The 17,320-nt window shown below is 51.5% G+C and overlaps 1 protein-coding gene across 3 annotated transcripts in view; it reads left to right on the top strand.

Moving 5' to 3' along the window:
- The window catches only part of ccdc180 (coiled-coil domain containing 180), a 30,415-nt gene that overhangs the window by 858 nt on the left and 12,237 nt on the right, over positions 1-17,320 (top strand). For all 3 annotated transcript variants that reach the window (XM_081611010.1, XM_081611009.1, XM_081611011.1), the window contains 16 exons: positions 1,116-1,225; positions 1,304-1,420; positions 5,242-5,352; positions 11,446-11,541; positions 12,195-12,358; positions 13,147-13,254; positions 13,338-13,417; positions 14,458-14,546; positions 14,636-14,755; positions 14,829-15,002; positions 15,084-15,199; positions 15,271-15,397; positions 15,468-15,522; positions 15,593-15,687; positions 15,813-15,985; positions 16,057-16,217. In XM_081611010.1, coding sequence (XP_081467136.1) covers positions 1,116-1,225; positions 1,304-1,420; positions 5,242-5,352; positions 11,446-11,541; positions 12,195-12,358; positions 13,147-13,254; positions 13,338-13,417; positions 14,458-14,546; positions 14,636-14,755; positions 14,829-15,002; positions 15,084-15,199; positions 15,271-15,397; positions 15,468-15,522; positions 15,593-15,687; positions 15,813-15,985; positions 16,057-16,217 — 1,896 coding nt within the window. The remainder of the gene's footprint in view (positions 1-1,115; positions 1,226-1,303; positions 1,421-5,241; positions 5,353-11,445; positions 11,542-12,194; positions 12,359-13,146; positions 13,255-13,337; positions 13,418-14,457; positions 14,547-14,635; positions 14,756-14,828; positions 15,003-15,083; positions 15,200-15,270; positions 15,398-15,467; positions 15,523-15,592; positions 15,688-15,812; positions 15,986-16,056; positions 16,218-17,320) is intronic.

Here is a 17,320-nt window from a genome sequence, read left to right as displayed (position 1 = left end):
GTTTGACGTTTATCTGGTTTGCTTCCATCTTTGGGGCCCGTCACGGCGCCGCATGGAGGAACTCTTCTTCCTCACCCAACGCAGCGCCTCTTCATGTCTTCCGTCACCGTCAATCGCGCGGCTCCATCCCGGCATCCGGGATGTTGTTGCAGTAAAAATGGCGTCGTAATCACAGAAAAAACGGCAAAATGTCCAACTGACGAAAATCAGAGAGTAACTGAAGATGACTGCAGTGGGGGACGGAGCGGATTTCTGACTTGCTTCTGATTTCTGGGTCGCAATAATCCAGCCGCTGTTGCACAATAATGGGATATAATAATGGGATTATTGTGGCCTTCTAGAATTAGGTTTACTGACAATTTCAAAATAAAAGCCTTATCATTTACCTACTTTCTACATATGACTATAATGGGATATTGGCTCAGAACAAAGACGTGTGATAGGAGACATTCTCCAGGTAGCATCAACATGCTAGTGATAACACACTAAAAGTAGCATTTAAGCTAACATTAGCAGGGCACTTCATCCCACTAATGCACTGCCTTGCGGAGCAGGAAGTGTATTAGCATTAGCGTTTTCCCTAAAATTAGCATTTTAGCTTTTTTGTATTTATCACCTTTGTTTAGCCTGAATGTAGCAAGTCAAGGTAAGACAACAAGCTAGTGATGCCCCACATGCTGCTGACAACATTTAGGCTAACATTAGCATTTTGGCTAACTTTAGCTTATACAACAATGTTTGCAAACTGAGTGGATGTTAGTCAACATGCGTGTGACTCTCCACAAGCTATTGACCACAGTATAGCTTACTGTTGCGTTGATGCTAAGTTTTAGTAGCATCAGAGCGCTGGGTCCAACCGACAGGCACACTTTGACGGGCCCCTTTAAATTTCTTCAGAAATGTTCTAGTTATTGTTCAGCTCAGAGATTAAAGCATGTGAGGAAGAAACAGAAACCAAAGAGTGTTTGAGATTTCTGATCGATTATTTCAGTATTTTTGACTCATTTCTGTTCACAGTTTTAGGTTAAAAACTGAATATTATCACCAGGACTTTAGGAGTTTGATTAGTTTAAGTTGGTCTTAGCTGGTGGTGACATCACGGTTCTGATCCTCAGTGATCGAAGGGTCCAGCTCCGGGATCATTGACAAACTGATGAAGAGGAGGAAGAAGAACCATGATGAAGCTCTGAGGCAGCAGGAGGAGGAGCTGCACCACCTGTCCCAGGTAGCTGCTTCATCACCATGACAACCACATGGATGGATGGAATAAATGACGGGTGAACTGATGGTGTCTCTCTGTCAGGTGTGTGAGCTGGAGGTGAGGTCCATCTGTGAGCAGCTGGTGTCCTCTATGGGGGAGGTGGACCTCAGATTGGACAACCTGAAGGACAGGATTGTACAGAAGCCTGTCAGTCTGAAGGTGTGAAGGACTCTCGTTCTGGAGGACATGTCCCCACTGCAGCCTGTCTCACAGGAACCTGGTGCCCCCTGCTGGTCAAACAGCCTAATGACACGTCAGAGTCATTAGGCTGGGTCCACTGGTCCACCACTGATCCACTGGTTCATCACTGGTCCATCACTGGTCCACTGGTCCACCACTGGTCAACTGGTCCACTGGTCCACCACTGGTCAACTGGTCCACCACTGGTCCACCACTGGTCCATTACTGGTCAATTACTGGTCAACTGGTCCACCACTGGTCAATTACTGGTCAACTGGTCCATCACTGGTCAATTACTGGTCAACTGGTCCATCACTGGTCAATTACTGGTCCATCACTGGTCCACCACTGGTCAACTGGTCCATCACTGGTCAATTACTGGTCCACTGGTGCACCACTGGTCAACTGGTCCACCACTGGTCAAGTACTGGTCCACTGGTCCACCACTGGTCAACTGGTCCACCACTGGTCCATTACTGGTCAATTACTGGTCCACCACTGGTCAACTGGTCCATCACTGGTCAATTACTGGTCCACTGGTCCACCACTGGTCAATTACTGGTCAACTGGTGCATCACTGGTCCACCACTGGTCAACTGGTCCATCACTGGTCAATTACTGGTCCACTGGTGCACCACTGGTCAACTGGTCCACCACTGGTCCACCACTGGTCAACTGGTCATCACTGGTCAATTACTGGTCCACCACTGGTCAATTACTGGTCCACTGGTGCACCACTGGTCAACTGGTCCACCACTGGTCAATTACTGGTCCACTGGTCCACCACTGGTCAACTGGTCCACCACTGGTCAATTACTGGTCCACTGGTGCACCACTGGTCAACTGGTCCACCACTGGTCCATCACTGGTCCATCACTGGTCCACTACTGGTCAACTGGTCCATCACTGGTCAATTACTGGTCCACTGGTCCACCACTGGTCAACTGGTCCACCACTGGTCAATTACTGGTCAACTGGTCCACCACTGGTCAATTACTGGTCCACCACTGGTCAATTACTGGTCCACTGGTCCACCACTGGTCAACTGGTCCACCACTGGTCAATTACTGGTCAACTGGTCCATCACTGGTCAATTACTGGTCAACTGGTCCATCACTGGTCAATTACTGGTCCATTACTGGTCAATTACTGGTCCACTGGTCCACCACTGGTCAACTGGTCCACCACTGGTCCATCACTGGTCCACCACTGGTCAACTGGTCCATCACTGGTCAATTACTGGTCCACTGGTGCACCACTGGTCAACTGGTCCACCACTGGTCCATCACTGGTCCATTACTGGTCAATTACTGGTCCACTGGTCCACCACTGGTCAACTGGTCCACCACTGGTCAATTACTGGTCCACTGGTCCACTACTGGTCAACTGGTTCATCACTGGTCCATCACTGGTCCACCACTGGTCCACCACTGGTCAACTGGTCCATCACTGGTCAATTACTGGTCCACTGGTGCACCACTGGTCAACTGGTTCATCACTGGTCCACCACTGGTCAACTGGTCCACCACTGGTCAACTACTGGTCCACTGGTCCACCACTGGTCAACTGGTCCACCACTGGTCAATTACTGGTCAACTGGTCCACCACTGGTCAACTGGTCCACCACTGGTCAATTACTGGTCCACTGGTCCACCACTGGTCAACTGGTCCACCACTGGTCAATTACTGGTCCACTGGTCCACCACTGGTCAATTACTGGTCAACTGGTCCATCACTGGTCAACTGGTCTATCCCTGGTCAATTACTGGTCAACTGGTCCATCACTGGTCAATTACTGGTCAACTGGTGCATCACTGGTCCACCACTGGTCAACTGGTCCACCACTGGTCAATTACTGGTCCACTGGTGCACCACTGGTCAACTGGTCCACCACTGGTCCATCACTGGTCCATTACTGGTCAATTACTGGTCCACTGGTCCACCACTGGTCAATTACTGGTCCACTGGTGCACCACTGGTCAACTGGTTCATCACTGGTCCATCACTGGTCCACCACTGGTCAACTGGTCCATCACTGGTCAATTACTGGTCCACTGGTGCACCACTGGTCAACTGGTTCATCACTGGTCCACCACTGGTCAACTGGTTCATCACTGGTCCATCACTGGTCAATTACTGGTCCATCACTGGTCAATTACTGGTCCACTGGTGCACCACTGGTCAACTGGTTCATCACTGGTCCACCACTGGTCAACTGGTTCATCACTGGTCAATTACTGGTCCACTGGTGCACCACTGGTCAACTGGTTCATCACTGGTCCATCACTGGTCCACTACTCGTCAACTGGTCCATCACTGGTCAATTACTGGTCCACTGGTCCATCACTGGTCCACCACTGGTCAACTGGTCCACCACTGGTCAATTACTGGTCAACTGGTCCATCACTGGTCAATTACTGGTCCACTGGTCCATCACTGGTCCATTGGTGCACCACTGGTCAACTGGTCCACCACTGGTCAATTACTGGTCAACTGGTCCATCACTGGTCAATTACTGGTCAACTGGTCCATCACTGGTCAATTACTGGTCAACTGGTCCACCACTGGTCCACCACTGGTCAACTGGTCCACCACTGGTCAATTACTGGTCCACTGGTCCACCACTGGTCAACTGGTCCACCACTGGTCCACCACTGGTCCACTACTGGTCAATTGCTGAACCACTGGTCCATTGCTGCTCCACTGGTCCACCACTGGTCAACTACTGGCCAACTGGTCCATCACTGGTCCACCACTGGTCCACCACTGGTCCACCACTGGTCAACTGGTTCATCACTGGTCCATCACTGGTCCACCACTGGTCCACCACTGGTCAACTGGTCCATCACTGGTCCACCACTGGTCCACCACTGGTCCACCACTGGTCAACTGGTTCATCACTGGTCCATCACTGGTCCACCACTGGTCCACCACTGGTCAACTGGTCCACCACTGTTCAATTACTGGTCCACTGGTGCACCACTGGTCAACTACTGCACCACTGGTCCACCACTGGTCAATTACTGGTCCACTGGTCCATTACTGGTCAATTACTGGTCCACTGGTCCACCACTGGTCAACTGGTCCACCACTGGTCCACCACTGGTCCATTACTGGTCAATTAGTGGTCAACTGGTGCACCACTGGTCAACTGGTCCATCACTGGTCCATCACTGGTCCATCACTGGTCCACTACTGGTCAACTGGTCCATCACTGGTCAATTACTGGTCCACTGGTGCACCACTGGTCAACTGGTCCACCACTGGTCCATCACTGGTCCATCACTGGTCAATCACTGGTCCACTGGTCCACCACTGGTCAACTGGTCCACCACTGGTCCACCACTGGTCCATTACTGGTCAATTACTGGTCCACTGGTCCACCACTGGTCAACTGGTCCACCACTGGTCCACCACTGGTCCATTACTGGTCAATTACTGGTCCACTGGTCCACCACTGGTCAACTGGTCCACCACTGGTCAATTACTGGTCCACTGGTCCACCACTGGTCAACTGGTCCACCACTGGTCAATTACTGGTCCACTGGTCCACCACTGGTCAACTGGTCCACCACTGGTCCATTACTGGTCAATTACTGGTCCACTGGTCCACCACTGGTCAATTACTGGTCAACTGGTCCACCACTGGTCAATTACTGGTCCACTGGTCCATCATCTGGCTTCTTGTGTAGAGAAGCTGATTAATCTCAGGAAAAGCTTGAACCATTGTTGGTAATGTCTCTGTGCGTGTGTGTGTGTGTGTGTGTGTGTGTGTGTGTGTGTGTGTGTGTGTGTGGCAGGGCCTGCACAGCCTCTGGAAGGAGGCCGATAGGGAGATGAGGCAGAAGAACAACCAGGTGTCAGAGATGCAGCAGAAGCTGAGGAGCTGTGACGACGGCAGGAGCCTGGAGGTCAGAGTTCACGGCTTCAGGTGAACAGTTCCTGTGACCTGCAGGTCAGGTCTCCTCCACAAGGGGGAGCCAGTGATACCCGGCTGCAGGAAACATTGAATAGATCAATCATGGTGATAATTAATCAGATGGAGATTCAGTAAAACAGATAAACATAAAATAGAATAATTGATTTATAATTAATAGATGAAACAAATTCTTCTTCTTCTTCTTCTTCTGCTTCGCGTGAGAGGAGGGTGCTTGGAGAGCGGAAGGAGAGCGAAAGAGCGAGCGAGTGGGTCTTTTCCTTTCTTTGCGTTTTCTTTCGTATCATTGTTTCACTTGGTGTTTGTTTATAGTTTAGTTGTGTTTTTGTGTTAACTTGTATCACAGTTTGTTCAGGGGGTTTTGTGTTTTCGGGGTTTGGGTGTGGCCGTCAGGCGTGCCTGGCTTGGCCGGCGTCTGACGCCATGGTGGTGGTAGGTGGTGGTTGTTTCTCCGCGCTGACGCGGAAAAACGGCGTCAAGGTGGGCGCCGGGGTTCCGTGCAGCGTGGAGGAAGTGTGTCTGGCGGTGGGGACGTTGATAGGACACGGGGCAATTAAATCAGCAGCCAGGATGAACGGAGCAGTGGTGATATTTGTGGAAAAGGTCGAGCAGGCCCAACGGTTAGTGGAGGTGGGGGTGACTGCTAACGGCCTTTTCCTACAGGTATCACCACTAGCTTTACCTTCAGTTAAGGTAACCCTGTCCAACGTCCCCCCGTTCATCAGTGATGAGTTTCTGGTAAAAGAACTGTCGAGACATGGCAAGGTGGTCTCACCGATAAGAAAAGTACCGTCCGGCTGCAAGTCCCCCCTATTGAAACACGTTGTCTCCCACAGGAGACAGCTATTCATGATTTTAAATAGGAAGGACGAAGAGCTAAATTTAAGTTTCCGGGTAAGGGTGGACGATTTTGATTATATTTTATTTGCTACTTCGTCCAATTTGAAGTGCTTTGGCTGCGGGAAAGAGGGGCACATCGCCAAAATGTGTCCCGACAGAGCAGGGCAAGCGCCACCGGGTCCGGCCCAGCAGCAGCCTGCTGCTGCCGAGCGGGTAGAAGACCCACAGGGCGAAGCAGAGGAGATGCCCGCTCCGACCGCGGGAGAACCTGCTGCCGCGGCGGAGGAACCCGCGGCGACCTCGGCGGGGAAATCCACAGAAGCCGCGGAGAGATCTGCGGCGGCTGCGGAGGAACCCGCTACAGCCGCGGAGGAACCCAGCGTGGCGGCGGAGGAACCCACCACGGAAGGGAAAGCAGAAGAAGGGCTGAGGTGGTGGTAGGTGGAAGTGTGGGAATGAATGAAAGAGTGGAGAGAATGAGAGCACGGTGGAGTGTAGTGATGGGAAAAACGGTAACGGTGGTGAGATGAACGGTGGTGGAGAGAGTGAAGTGAGAGAAAGAGAGAGCGTGCAAGGGAGCAGCAGGTGGAGGTGAAGGAAGCAAGGAGCAGTCAGAGATAGACAACCAGGGAGAGAAAAGAGAGGCGAAGGTGGGAGGAAAGAGTAAAGGCGAGAATAGCGAAGGTTTAACTTATGAAATCGACATGGAAAAAATGACAGGGGAAACGGAAGAAACTATGGAAGTGGAAGTTTCAGACCCACAAAAAAGACGGAGTAAAAGGAAAAACGTAGTAATGGCCGAAAAAGCCAGCAAACAGGCCTACAAGTTAACTGTTGAAAAGAACGAGGCATCCGACAGCAGTGATGCTGAGAACTATTTCTCAGATAGTAGCGACATGTCAACCACCCAAATAAACAGTAGAGCACCAAAATACCCAGTCGAATTATACAGGAACTTTTTAAGAGACACCAAAGGGTTTAGAGGGATAAAGATAGAGAGCTACTTCCCTGATCTTAAAACCTTTTATTTTTCCGCAAAAAGTCACATCCGCAATAAAGACGCATCCGGTTTCTCTGACAGAGATATATTCCGACTAAAGAAAATCATGACAAAGGTTCGAAAACAAATTTGATGCAATGATGCAGAGCACCATTTTATCATTTTGTATAGTTCTTTTTTACTTTTTCTACCTTGTTTTTAGCCTCTTTTTACCCAACATGGATTCCTTTAAAATAGCATCTTTAAATCTTAATGGGGCAAGGGAGGCTGAATAGAGAGCGATGATCTATCAAACGCTCAATCAGAAAAAGATCGATGTAATATATCTACAGGAAACACATAGCGACAAGCAAACAGAAACAGACTGGGTTAGAGAGTGGAGAGGGGAGGTTGTTTTAAGCCACGGCACCTCCCAGAGTGCAGGGGTGGGTTTCCTCTTTGCAAGAGCGTTCACCCCGAACTCCACTGAGATACAGCACATAGTACAAGGGAGGTGTCTTTTAGTAAAGGCACATTTTGACAGTTTTAGTATAGTTTTTATCAATATTTATGCTCCCACCACCAATGCAGAGAAGAAGCGTTTTTATGAGAAAATTGGGGAAGGGCTGGGTGATTGTGGGTCAGGAGATTACGTTTTTATAGGTGGGATTTTAATTGCACTGAGAATGAATTTTAGACCGCAATCACGCAGAGCCGCATCCAGCAGCCCAACGTGCGCTGAGGCGGCTGGTCTCGTCCAATGGCCTGGTGGACGTCTGGAGAAGGATGCACGCAGGTGCCAGGCAGTACACATGGTCCCACCGTAGCGAAGGTAGAATCTCTTTAGCCCGGCTCGACCGTTTTATTGTTTAAGCACAATTTTAATGTGTTTAGAACATGTCAGATTTTACCAGTAGCTTTACAGATCACTCGTTGCTTTTAGGTAGTGTTTTATCCAAAACATTGTACCCAGAAGCGCCTACTGGCACTTTAACGCGGCATTGACACACGACCGGAGTTTTAAGGAGGTTTTAGCGTTTTTTTGGTGCGGTTTTAGACAAAGGAAATCTGATTTTACTAGTCTTAAACAGTGGTGGACCATGGGAAAGTACAGATCAAGCTACTAAGCCAACAGCATACTCTCAACGTTACACGCGACATACCGGATCTATCAGAGATCTGGAGATAACATAGTGGAGTTAGAACAACTTTGTGTATCCACAGGAATCGAGAGCATATGAAGCTCTCAAATCTAAAAGCTAACCTTAGCAAACCTGCTGGAGAGCAAAGTCCAGGGCGCACTGGTCAGGTCCCGGATCCAAAACATCACAGAGATGGATGCTCCCTCTAGCTTCTTTTTTAGCTGGAAAGGAAACACGGGCAGAGGAAGCAAATCCACTCATTGCTATCGGACACAGGGCAACAGCTGAGCGAGCCGGGTGAGATAAGGAGGAGGGCGGTGGGTTTCTATCAGTCGCTGTACAAAAGCGAGTATAGGGAAGACGAGAAACTGTTTGGGGAGTTCGGGACGAACTACCCCAGGTCTCTGAGGAGATCAACTCCGAAATGGAGCGTCCCCTAGGACTCCAGGAACTCCACGCGGCCCTCCTCGGAATGCAGGGCCAGAGGTCTCCGGGCGTTGATGGGCTCACGGTGGAGTTTACAAGGCCTACTGGGACCTTCTGGCCCCGGACCTCCTCGAGGTCTACAATGAAAGCCTCACCACCGGCTCGCTCCCTTTGTCCTGCCGCAGGGCAGTCATTGCCCTGCTGCCAAAGAAGGGAAACCTGCAGGACATTAAGAACTGGCGCCCTGTGTCCCTCCTCTGCACCGACTATAAGATCCTCTCCAAGGCCCTGGCCGCGAGGCTGGGAAAGCTATGGAGCAAGTCATCCACCGGGACCAGACCTATTGCGTCCCCGGCAGGTCCATGGTAGATAACATCTACCTGATTCGGGACGTTTTGGAAGTCTCCGGTTCATTGGTGTAGAAACAGGCTTGGTCTCATTAGATCAAGAAAAGGCATTTGACCGCGTTGAACACGGCTTCCTCTGGAAAACCATGAGGGGGTTCGGGTTCAGCGAGGGTCTATTGCCAAGATCCAGGTACTGTACAGTAACATTGAGAGTATGTTGAAGATCAACGGTAACCTGTGTGCTCCTTTAGGGTGTGTAGAGGTGTTCGACAGGGCTGCGCCCTCTCCGGGATGCTCTACACCCTCTCCCTGGAACCCCTCCTCCGGAAAATACGTTCGTGTGTACATGGTTTGGTTTTACCTGGTTTTTACTAGCAATGTTGTTTTATCCGCTTACGTGACGATGTTGTCATTTTTATAAGAGACCAGCAAGACATCAAGGTTTTAACCGCAATCACAAAAGACTTTTCCACACTGTCCGCGGCGAGAGTAAACTGGGGGAAAAGCGAGGCCTTGGCCATCGGCCAGTGGACCGCTGGACTCCCACTTCTCCCCAAGGTCTCACATGGAAGAGAGATGGTTTTAAGTACCTTGGTGTCTTTTAGGGAATAAGGACATTGTGAAGAGAAACTGGGAAGCCACTGAACAAAAATCAAGGAGAAACTAGCAAAGTGGAAGTGGTTACATTCCCAAATGTCATACCGAGGCAGAGTATTGATTTTAAACAATCTGGTAGCAACACAGCTGTGGCACAAGTTGTCCGCGTTAGACCCGCCAGCAGACTTGCTGGTTAACGTACAAAGGGAAATGGTAAACTTTTTCTGGAGCGGTCGACACTGGGTGCCACAGTCTGTGTTGTTTTTAACCAGAGAGGAGGGGGGCCAGGCCTAGTCCACCTGGCCAGTAGAACCGCAACATCCCGTCTTTTATTCATACAAAAGTACCTGACGGGATCCCCTGTGTGGAAGGACGTGGCCAGCTGTATCCTCAGACGCGTTAATTGTCTGGGGCTGGATGCTGCTCTGTTTCTAACCGATTTAGTTATTTAAAGCTAAAGGGTTACCTCAATTTTATCAGGGTGTTTTTAAATCCTGCGCTCTTTTTAAATGGAAAAGAGCACAAACGCATGACTCTCTGCATTGGCTTTTAGCAGAACCTATGGTGAACGGAGCCAGAATGGATGTGCAGGACAACAGTGTACCGGGACTGAATGAAGCGCTGACCAGATCTGGAGCCGTGACGTTACAGCAGTTGGTACGGGTGGCCGGACCGGACCTCGCGAACATCGAGGAGGTTGGCTCACTGCTCGGGGTCCGGTCCGCCAGACTGGTGGGGCGCTTCTTGGAGCGGGTCGAGGCAAGATTAACACCTGAGGAGAAGCGGCTCCTACAGCTGCACGAAAAAGGAGAACGCATGCCTGACCGGAACGACCCGTTCCCAGAGGTGACCATGGAGGCCGACCTCGGGAGGACAGCGGGCCCCTGTTGGAGGTAGCGGATCTGAGCCTGTGTGCGGCAGGCTCCAAGAGCATATACAGATCCTGCGTGAAAGCATTAAATAAAGACACTCAACAAAAGACCGACCGACATATGGAGTGATAAACTGAAAGGACGAAAACCACAATGGAGAACATTATACAAGCCGCCGATTAAAAAAAGGACCGGCGACCTCCAATGGAGGATTCTCCATGGAGCGATTGCTACGAACGCGTTTTTATCGGTTATTAACTCTGAGGTTTTAACGAGTGTCCTTTCTGCAAACTGTCAGAGAGTGTTTTTCACGTTTTATAGAGTGTACACGTTTAACCAGTTTTTTAGTGTTTTAATGAGAGTTTTTAGCCTGTTTAATATGGTTTTTACAAACTCTGTTTTTATCTATGGTGTGCATCATAGCCGAGCCACCAGTTTTAAATCCCGCATTTAAATTATTTAATCGCCGAAGCCAAAATGGCTATATACATAACTCGGAGAGACAGAATGCAGGCAGGACCTCAGAGTGATGTTGTGGCTCTGTGGAAGGGTAACATAAAAGCACGGATTAGACTAGAATTTTACTTCCACAGAGCCACCGGGGATTTTAATGGTTTTGTACAACTGTGGGGTTTTAATGGTGTGCTGTGTAACATTGACGACAAAAGAGAACTAAATTTTAACAAGATGCTTATATAACTATTTATTTATTTATGTATCTGTTTTTATTTGGTTTGTGTTCTTTTGTTGTGAAACGAATGTGAAATGTGAAAAGAAGAATGCACCCTGTTTTTGTTTGTGATATTATTATTGTCAAATAAATGTGTTGTTAAAAATCAAAAAAATCTTCTTCTTCTTCTTCAGATCCAGAAGATTCTGAAGAAGCAGCTCCAGCTCCTGCTGCAGATCAGCTTCCTGTCTCCACCCGACGTCCACCGACTGATCCACGCCAAGGCCATGGTAACGTCTGCATGTCCCCACCCGTCCCCTCCGCATGTCCCCACCCGTCCCCTCCGCATGTCCCCCCCCGTCCCCTCCGCATGTCCCCCACCTCCCTCCGCATGTCCCCACCCGTCCCTCCGCATGTCCCCACCCGTCCCCTCCGCATGTCCCCACCCGTCCCCTCCGCATGTCCCACCCGTCCCCTCCCGTCCCCTCCGCATGTCCCCACCCGTCCCCTCCGCATGTCCCCACCCGTCCCCTCCGCATGTCCCCACCCGTCCCCTCCGCATGTCCCCACCCGTCCCCTCCGCACGTCCCCCCCCGTCCCTCCGCATGTCCCCACCCGTCCCTCCGCATGTCCCCACCCGTCCCCTCTGCATGTCCCCACCCGTCCCCTCCGCATGTCCCCACCCGTCCCCTCCCGTCCCTCCGCATGTCCCCACCCGTCCCCTCCGCATGTCCCACCCGTCCCCTCTGCATGTCCCCACCCGTCCCTCCGCATGTCCCCACCCGCCCCTCCGCATGTCACCACCCGTCCCCTCCGCATGTCCCCACCCGTCCCCTCCGCATGTCCCCACCCGTCCCCTCCGCATGTCCCCACCCGTCCCCTCCGCATGTCCCCACCCGTCCCCTCTGACTTCATCACTACGCTCCTCCTCTTCCTCCTCCAGATGCTGAACCAGTCTCTGCTGGCCAACCGGCGCAGCTCGGCCCGGCTGGTTCTGCTGCTGCAGAACCAGAACCTCCAGCAGAAGTTCGTCCTCCGTCTGCACTGGGAGGAGAGTCTGGACCACTGGAGGAAAGGCCGGGTGGAGGAGATGCAGGAGGAGCTGAGGTAGGGGAGGTCCGAAAGCCCGGCAGGTCCAGAGACCATCAGAACCAGCTGCAGCAGATCAGAACCAGCTGCTGCAGATCAGAACCAGCTGATCAGAACCAGCTGATCAGAACCAGCTGATCAGAACCAGCTGATCAGAACCAGCTGATCAGAACCAGCTGATCAGAACCAGCTGATCAGAACCAGCTGCTGCAGATCAGAACCAGCTGATCAGAACCAGCTGCAGCTGATCAGAACCAGCTGATCAGAACAGAACAGCAGCTGATCAGAACCAGCTGCAGCTGATCAGAAAACAGCTGATCAGAAACAGCTGATCAGAACAGCTGCAGCTGATCAGAAACAGCTGATCAGAACCAGCTGCAGCTGATCAGAAACAGCTGATCAGAAACAGCTGATCAGAACCAGCTGATCAGAAACAGCTGATCAGAAACAGCTGATCAGAAACAGCTGATCAGAACAGCAGAGAACCAGCTGAAAAGCTGCAGCTGATCAGAACAGCTGATCAAAACAGCTGATCAGAACCAGCTGATCAGAACCAGCTGATCAGAACCAGCTGATCAGAACCAGCTGATCAGAACCAGCTGATCAGAACCAGCTGCTGCAGAGATTTAATCGGGTTAACAGATGATGAGCAGATCCACTGGTCAGAACCGGTCTGGGTTCTGTTCCCACTGCAGTCAGAACTAATTGTTGTCCTGATTCTGGTTCTGATCTGATGCAGATTTGGTCAGAACCAGTTGTACTGCTGGTTCTGCCTCTGGTTCTGGTTCAGCCCGTCTCTGTTCCAGAACCATCTGCAGCAGCAGGAACGAGGAGCGGGTCGTGTTCTCGGATCAGATGATGCAGAACCAGGAGGTTCTGATCCAGCAGCGCTGCGAGGTCATCTACAAGATCTGGTACCAAGCTGCTTCCTGTCTCTGAGCACAGGCTCCGCCCCCTGCTCTCTCCACCAATCACCTTCCTTCCCTCTGTGCTCCAGCTCTCTGGTCCCGCCCACCAGCTCCTCAGCTCTGGTTTCTAATTGGTTCAACGAGTTGATGGCTGTCAACCAGCAGATTGGTGGGTTGGAGACACGTCCAGGGTCTGTCCTCATGTCTGTCCCCATGTCTGTCCTCATGTCTGTCCCCATGTCTGTCCCCATGTCTGTCCTCATGTCTGTCCTCATGTCTGTCCTCATGTCTGTCCCCATGTCTGTCCCCATGTCTGTCCTCATGTCTGTCCTCATGTCTGTCCTCATGTCTGTCCCCATGTCTGTCCCCATGTCTGTCCTCATGTCTGTCCTCATGTCTGTCCCCATGTCTGTCCTCATGTCTGTCCCCATGTCTGTCCCCATGTCTGTCCTCATGTCTGTCCCACGTCTGTCCCCATGTCTGTCCTCACGTCTGTCCCCATGTCTGTCCTCCTGTCTGTCCCCATGTCTGTCCCCATGTCTGTCCTCATGTCTGTCCCATGTCTGTCCTCACGTCTGTCCCATGTCTGTCCCCACGTCTGTCCCCATGTCTGTCCTCACGTCTGTCCCCATGTCTGTCCTCATGTCTGTCCCCATGTCTGTCCTCCTGTCTGTCCTCATGTCTGTCCTCCTGTCTGTCCCCATGTCTGTCCTCATGTCTGTCCCCATGTCTGTCCTCATGTCTGTCCCCATGTCTGTCCCCATGTCTGTCCCCATGTCTGTCCTCATGTCTGTCCCCATGTCTGTCCCCATGTCTGTCCTCATGTCTGTCCCCATGTCTGTCCTCACGTCTGTCCCCATGTCTGTCCTCACGTCTGTCCCCATGTCTGTCCCCATGTCTGTCCTCATGTCTGTCCCCATGTCTGTCCTCATGTCTGTCCCCATGTCTGTCCTCATGTCTGTCCCCATGTCTGTCCCCATGTCTGTCCCCATGTCTGTCCTCACGTCTGTCCCCATGTCTGTCCCCACGTCTGTCCCCATGTCTCTCCTCACGTCTGTCCACATGTCTGTCCTCATGTCTGTCCCCATGTCTGTCCTCACGTCTGTCCCCATGTCTGTCCTCATGTCTGTCCCCATGTCTGTCCTCACGTCTGTCCCCATGTCTGTCCCCATGTCTGTTCCTATGTCTGTCCTCATGTCTGTCCTCCAGCTGGTGTCCATGCTGACATGCGAGCGCAGCTGCAGAAGTTTTATGAAGACACCTGGCAGGGTCACCGGGTCGAGGCTCAGCGCTGCCAGGTGAGATCTGACCGACCAGAACCAGAACAGAACCTTCCAGAAGTTCCTGCTGTCAGAAACCTGGTTCAGTTGCCACCGTCTTCCTGCAGGAGGCGCTGGCGGCGCTGCAGCTGTCTGACCAGCAGCTGGAGGACATCATGTCCTCTCAGCTCCTCCCTCTGATTGGACAACGCCAGAGAGACGACGAAGAGCGATTGGCTGGTTTAGACGTCGGTCACACAAACCTTCCCTCTGTCTGTCCCCTGTCTGTCCACCTGTCCTCTGACTGTCCCCTGTCCACAGGAGTGCAGTGACTTAGTGGACCAACATGTCATGGGGGTCAGCAGGTCGGTGTCCGACGTGATGCGCGCCGTAGCGTTGCTATGGGAGACGCACAGCCGCCGGGTGAAGAGGAGAGAAGAAGAGCTGGAGGCAAAGCTGCAGCTGTTGAAGACGGCGCAGCAGCAGCTGCTGGAGGTCAGTCCTCTGACCTCTGACCCCCAGCCTGTGAGGGGAGGGGTTGTGGGCATCCTCCCATGATGCTTTGCTGTTTCCCAGAGGATGATGGTGCCTGTGGAGAGCGTGTTGGTGGCGCTGCGTCAGGAGAGCAGGCAGGAATATCTGGAACTGTGTCTGGAGCAGGTTCTGGAGCAGCTGAAGGACATCCAGGACAGGTAGGACGGGTGGGACAGCAGCGTAGTGAGGACGTCCAGGTGTCTGATTGTCCCTGTCCGTCCCCGTCCAGCATCCGGCCGTGTCTGACCCAGCAGTGGGACGTCCTGGACGAGCTCCCTGCCGTCCTCATGGAGGAGCTGTACGCCTACAGCAACGCCGTCAGCTCCTTCTTCAAGCTCAGCCATCGAAACAGACCGGTAACCATGGAAACGGGCGTCGAGGCCGGTTCCTCTCTCTGACCTGCTCTCATGGCCGTCTCCTCCTCAGAGTCTAGCGGACTTGCAGGTCTCGGTGTCGTTCATCACATCCGAATTGGACCAGGGTCAGTCTCACTGTGCCGGTTCTGACTTTGACTGGTCCGTTCCGGCCTCACCTCGTCTCCGTCTTTCCAGAATCTTCCTCCCAATCGGAGATGTTCTACCCGAGAAGCGACTCCATCAGCAGAGAAGCCGGTTACTCCTTCAGCGCCCTGAAGCTGCTGACCGAGGTGAAGCCGATTGGCTGCTCTGCTCAGTGACATCAGCGACTCTGACGCACCTGTAAGCTGTGTGTGTGTGTGTGTGTGTGTGTGTGTGTGTGTGTGTGTGTGTGTGTGTGTGTGTGTGTGTGCAGGCGGCGTCCTCGCTGGACCAGCTCTACAACAGCAACACCACCTTTACATCGTCAGGGGGCGTGGCCTACTTCGGCCCCGCCTTCAGATGCCCCGCCCCCGACCTGCCTGACTTCATCCAGGAAACATACCTGAGCCAGTTTCCTGTGGAGCTCCTCAGCCACACCCTGACCAGGTGGACGTCCGTCTGTCCGCTCACGTCCTCACAGGGACATGCTGTCTCACCCTGACTGTCTGATCGACCAGGACCCGGATTCTGGTTCTGGACCACATCGAGCAGAGCTTCAGAGACCTTCTCAGCTCAGCTGTTGCCATGGTGACCGAGAAGAAGGAAGTGGTCCGATTGGAGCAGGAACTCTCGGTGACGCCAGAATACATCCGGACAAAAATATACGAGCCACGGCTCCGTAAGACACACAGACACACACACACACACACACACAGATACACACACACACACACACACACACACACACACACATACACACACACACACAGATACACACACACACACACACACACACACACACACAGATACACACACACACACACACACACACACACACACACACACACACACACACACATACACACACACACACACAGATACACACACACACACAGACACACACACACACACAGATACACACACACACAGAGACACACACACAGACACACACACACACAGACATACACACAGATACACACAGACACAGAAGCACAAAGTTGAAGTCAACCAACAAGCTAGTGTAGCTAGCGCGACATGCTAGCATGGTGGCTAACATTGAGCTTTTAGATAATTTATCTTGAAACCAAAATTAACTCACTGCATGTGAACCAACATGCTAACTTAGCCCCACATGACGATAGCTTTTTAGCTAACGTGGCTAAAACTTTCTAGCTCTGCTTTATTTATCTAACCTGTAGTTACTGGCAGCCGCAGCCAACGGGACAATAACAGCATTTAAGCTAATGCTAGATTTTTTAGCTCATTTTGACTGAAAAGCTTCATTTGGTTAGAGAAAAACCTTTAGACCTTCTGCCAAAACTGGCTAATTTAACCCAACGTGGGCCACACAGTTAGGGGTCATTAGGGTTCATTAGGGGTCATTAGAGTTCATTAGGGGTCATTAGGGGTCATTAGAGTTCATTAGGGGTCATTAGAGTTCATTAGGGGTCATTAGGGTTCATTAGGGGTCATTAGAGTTCATTAGGGGTCATTAGGGGTCATTAGAGTTCATTAGGGGTCACTAGAGTTCATTAGGGGTCATTAGAGTTCATTACGGGTCATTAGGGGTCATTAGAGTTCATTATGGTTCATTAGGGGTCATTAGAGTTCATTGGGGGTCACTAGAGTTCATTAGGGGTCACTAGAGTTCATTAGGGGTCATTAGGGGTAATTAGGGTTCATTATGGGTCACTAGAGTTCATTAGGGTTAACCCTAGTTTAAAGTTCAGAAATTTGTTTTTCAGCTATTTTGGACTATTATTATTTTGCTGATTAGATTAT

The sequence above is a fragment of the Poecilia reticulata genome, chromosome 9, assembly GCF_904066995.2.
Source record: "Poecilia reticulata chromosome 9, P_reticulata-male-v2, whole genome shotgun sequence".
NCBI classification, from domain to species: Eukaryota; Metazoa; Chordata; class Actinopteri; order Cyprinodontiformes; family Poeciliidae; genus Poecilia; species Poecilia reticulata.
This window is presented reverse-complemented; position numbering and strand designations above follow the sequence as displayed.